The 4,779-nt window shown below is 36.6% G+C and overlaps 1 protein-coding gene across 1 annotated transcript in view; it reads right to left on the bottom strand.

The window, feature by feature from the left end:
* The window catches only part of LOC102757163 (metabotropic glutamate receptor 1), a 95,705-nt gene extending 91,260 nt beyond the window's left edge, over nucleotides 1–4,445 (bottom strand). Inside the window, exon 1 of the mRNA XM_015568610.1 lies at nucleotides 4,402–4,445. Coding sequence (XP_015424096.1) covers nucleotides 4,402–4,445 — 44 coding nt within the window. The remainder of the gene's footprint in view (nucleotides 1–4,401) is intronic.
* Between the last annotated feature and the right edge of the window lie 334 nt (nucleotides 4,446–4,779).

Below are 4,779 nucleotides of genomic sequence, written 5' to 3'. Positions count from 1 at the left end.
GGAGAAGTGACCAGTACTATAGGGAGAAGGGGCCTGGGGACTTAACTGTCTGGTGTGTGTATGTATGTATGTATGTATGTATGTATGTATGTATGTATGTGAGTGTGGGTGGGAGCAGAGTAATTAGAAATGAATTTCCTAAGAAAGTGATGTCTGACCTGAGAGTCAAAGGATTAGTCCAGTGAAGGGGGGGTGGGGGGAAGGTTGGCATAGAGGTTCCTGGTAGATTATCTAATACAGAGGAATGAGCATGGCTCAGTCGAGGGATTTAGAGTCAGTAAGGCCAGAACCTAGAGAGAACAGTGCAGGAGATGTGGGTGCAGGCATAAATCCTAACCTAGGAATCTTAGCCTAAAGGCTGCAGGAAGTCCTCTAGGTGTTGAGAACCTATTTTAACAAGGCCACTCTCTCTGTTCCCTTGTGGTAAATGACTTGAGTATTTTTCTGGCAAGTTCTCACTACTCGCCATCACTGAATAGCATGGCCCATCAAATTGATCAAAAGAAATAAAGACGAACTCATTTATCTTTCTACCTACTCAGTGTGCTTAGAAAACTTCGAAGTACTTTAATTATTCAGATTTATTCACATTTATATCATAACTACATCTACAGCAATTTGAAGACCTCAGCTACAGTTCATGTCATGCTGAAAAGAAGGGTAAAAATAAAACCAGTTAGGCTTTCAAGAATTCTGCCTATGAGTATATATTTAAAATCAAGGTGACATAACTTGAAGAAAGAATTACTTTTTGACACAAAGTTTGGGCTTGAAATGTGTTTCTCCCCAAGGTTTAATATTATATGAGACGTGTGTGTTCGTAGTCTGAACAAGAAATCCACAACTTTTAAAGTGTACAAAATGAGACTTTTAAAATGTTTATATGCATTTCTTTTTAAAAACTCTATTCTCAGTTTATAAAAGCATATATCACATGTGAGCACTAGAAGCAGGATGTGACTTTCTGGTTTTTTTCCCATACACAGAAAGAAGCACATCACAGGAGGAAACCTTCATTTACAAATATAGATAATTATAATAAAAGTCATATGGTTTAGTGGGGTGGGACCCCCAAGTCCCCTTTGCAATTGGTCAAAATCCTTCCTCCTCACTGTAGATGATCCCTTTTCCAAAATTAGAGTTGGACATATAATCAAGTAGAACCAGATGTAATAGAGAAAATATTCAACTAGGATTAGTTGGTAAATATCTTTTAAAAAAATATATATATATATAGTCAACACATATACTTATATGGTGCATATCTTTTGAAATAAAGATAAAAATTTGCTGATAAATGTCCATAAAACAACTCCTGGGTTTTAAAAATTTAAATTATTTTGTCTACCTACCATTTGTCAGATGTATGTACAGAAATTTTTGAAGGATTCTCTCTGTTTAGTTTTACTGGGATTTTTTAACAAGGATATTGATTTGTGAACTCCCTGTGAAGCACACTTGGAAAGAGAGAGCCAGCAGCTTGCCTGATTCCTGGGGTAGGATTTTTCTTTTGTTGGTGATGGTGACAGTGGAATAAACTGTGCTTGACCAGAGATGACCTGCAGGCACCTGCTGGCCCTGTGAGTGGAGTGAATCCTGCTGTGCTGGGTGCTGACCAGCCGCGAGCAGTGCTGAACTCTCTAGGAGGCCCATTCATAGCCTCTCACAGCTTCTGCTGTTCCATCTGTTTCCCAATTATTAGTACCTTTTCCTTTCTGAGGTCTGGAAATAAAATTGCATAATATGGATGAACGGGGTGAACAGTTACCAGAAAGCTGCATCTCCTAAGTATTCTTCACAAAATTACAAGAATCTTTATTTCCTATCCCTTCCTCAACATTTACAGTATATGGACCAACTCTTTCACAAGGCTGCTCTTCCTTTCCCATGAAATCATTGTTCTAGTCCCTGCAAAATATCACCATCCAAACATGAATAATAATACTTCTCCTACTTAATAAATTCTGTATTAACAACAGGAAATCATTATTTCTAATGCTACCAATTAAAACTTGACAGGAGCTGCGTGAGTGCTACTTTTGTATCATATCAGTTAAAGTAATTTTATAAGCAAATCAATAGTAAGAAGCAGAAATACAACAGTATCATTTAAAAATTGTTCAGAAATATTTTATAAAAACACATTTACATTCAATTAAAAGAATTACAATTGAGGGAGTAAAGCAATTTGATTTGTTATGAGATTAAGTAATTGTGTTTACCTGATAATGAAACTATAATACTTTGAAAGTATTCTAGGATTACGATATAACTAGGGGGAAAAGAAAAACATAATAAAAAGAATATTTTCAAAACCTTACGTAATGAAGCACACATTCTGTAAATTACAATGCTAATCATATTTACAAAGGTTGAAGGAATGTAGCATAATATAATTTAAGTCAGGCAATGTCAATTGTGGAAAATTTTACGGAGAGAATGGCAGCGTTTTCAATAATAACTCAGACTGGCTTTATTCACTCAATGTTTATTTACTAAGAATCTTGCATGAACTAGGCATTTTGCTTACTGAAAATACATTGCTAAAATGTACAGGCAAAGCCCCTATCGTCAAGACTATTACAGAGGTGGGAAGTCTGGCCACTGAATACACAGTAGCCACAGAGAGTTGCAAAGACTGAAAGGAAAGAAAGACAGGTTACAGGAGCACAGAAAAGGGGCAAGGTCTCATGTCAAGGGAGATTCTCTTTTAGGAGAGAGAAGTGACATAGAAGATGAGGCTTAAAGGATGAGTTGCAGTTACATAGGTAAAGAGAGAGATAGAAGAGTGAAATATTTAATGATCTTTATATTTCCATGAAAAGCAAGAATTCCGTTTTTTACAATTAGAAGCTGATATCAAAGGGCACAATTAAAAGCTAGAAAATCTGAGAAAAAAAGGGTTTTTTATAGATTGTTATCACATCTTGGTATTATCATCTGCAAAGTGTTGGCAGCAAACACTATGAATTTGACTGCCTTAGTCTCCTTGGGCTGCCATAACAAAATGCGGTCGACTGGTGGCTTTAATGACAGAAATTTATTTTCTCACAGCTCTGGGGAATGTCCAAGATCAGGCTCCCAACTGATTGGTTTTGGTGAGTGCTCTCTTCCTGGTTTGCAGACTGTCCTTACATGGCTTTCCTGGTGTGCACTCCACCTCCACCCCACCCCCACACACAGAGTGTGAGAGAGGGAACAAACTCTCTCTTGCTTTTCTTTCTTATAAGGACATTAACCCTATTGGATTAGGGTTCCACCTTATGACTTCATTTAGCCTTAATTACCTTATCAAAGGTCTTATCTCTAAATAGCCACACTGGAGATTGGGACTTCAACATATGAATTGGGATGCAAGACACAAGTCCATAGCAGATGTAATGTTATTAAATGTATTATTCAATTTAAAAATTCTCATATAAGAAATTAATGCACCCTGGGGGCAAAGGGGGAGGATGAGGGGCGTCTGTAATGCTGTCAACAATTAAAAAAAGATAATTTAAATTGAGCTAAAACCCATGCCATAATTATTGGAACTGGCTACTGATAAAATATTGGAGATGACTTTTGAAAATGCAGCATCACTTACTTTACTTGGGCTCAAAATTTAAAATGAATGCCCCATACTTGCTGAAATTTTATGAAATCTCTGCTTTCATTTTTATCCACAGACTTCTGTGAGGGTGGTTATTCTATGAGGAATGTTATGAAAATAAAATAACAAAGTAGTTTACATATGCATAACCCTATGAAAATATTGTCAATCCAACCAAGATTAGATAATATAATACTTTCATATTTATTTAGGATATGTAAACATTGATACCCATGATGTTTGTGCAAAGTGTACAGGCATTTAACATGGGGAACACCTATTTCATTTATAACTTTTTAGCTTATTTACAATTATGGAACATCTAAAACTTATTATATAAGATGAATTTTCTCTGCCTATCACCTATGCACACACTTTCAAAAACAATGAGTATAGTTTTTGTAATTCTTGTGTCCTTTGTTTTATTTCCATTATATTTACTGACATGAGATTTATGTTCAATCTAGTACTACAACTTTGGGCTTGTATTCTGCATGATCCTATGCTATATTTGATTATTTACTACTTTATCTTTACTGTATTTTACCAAAATACAATTTCACACTAGATTGAGAAATTTTAAAAAAAGAGGAGACAGAGTTTGAGAAGCACTGTTCTAGAAGGTCTCTACCTTTGTGTTTTAGGAATTGGTAAGGTAAAGACAATGCTATTACAACAGTTCAAAAAAGGGACCCCTCCAAAACCCCATCGTAATGCTTTTGATAAATGGAGCCAGGACGACCGAGTAGAGACTTTTATTTTGTTGGAAGGCTGTGGCAGCTTCATTCCTTAGTGTAAAATTTTACAAATCTAAATGATCATTCTTTACACGTCGTCGTCTTAAAACCATGACTGTTTTACTGCCTTGGAACCTTTATTGTCCAGGTCCCTATGCCATCCAAGTGAGAGGCTGCATTATACCAGATAATTGTTAAGGACCAACTGAAGGGAAGCAAGAGACCCATTAGAAAAAGAATGCAATAAGGAGCCAGAGGATTCTGATTAAAGCATAAATCAGATCCTTGCATTCCTCTGCTTGAAACCCACTAATGCCTTTCCACTTCACCCAAAGCCCTTCAGTGGGCTTTAAAAGGCCTGCACTCTCTCATCTCTGCTCTTCTACTCTTTGCTCTGCTCTAGCTACACCTCGCCATTCCTCCTGAGTCAGGGACAGGTGCCCTGGC

This window comes from Myotis davidii, unplaced genomic scaffold, assembly GCF_000327345.1.
Source record: "Myotis davidii unplaced genomic scaffold, ASM32734v1 scaffold3725, whole genome shotgun sequence".
NCBI lineage: Eukaryota > Metazoa > Chordata > Mammalia > Chiroptera > Vespertilionidae > Myotis > Myotis davidii.
The sequence above is the reverse complement of the archived record's forward strand: the minus strand, read 5'-3'. Positions and strand labels throughout refer to the sequence as shown.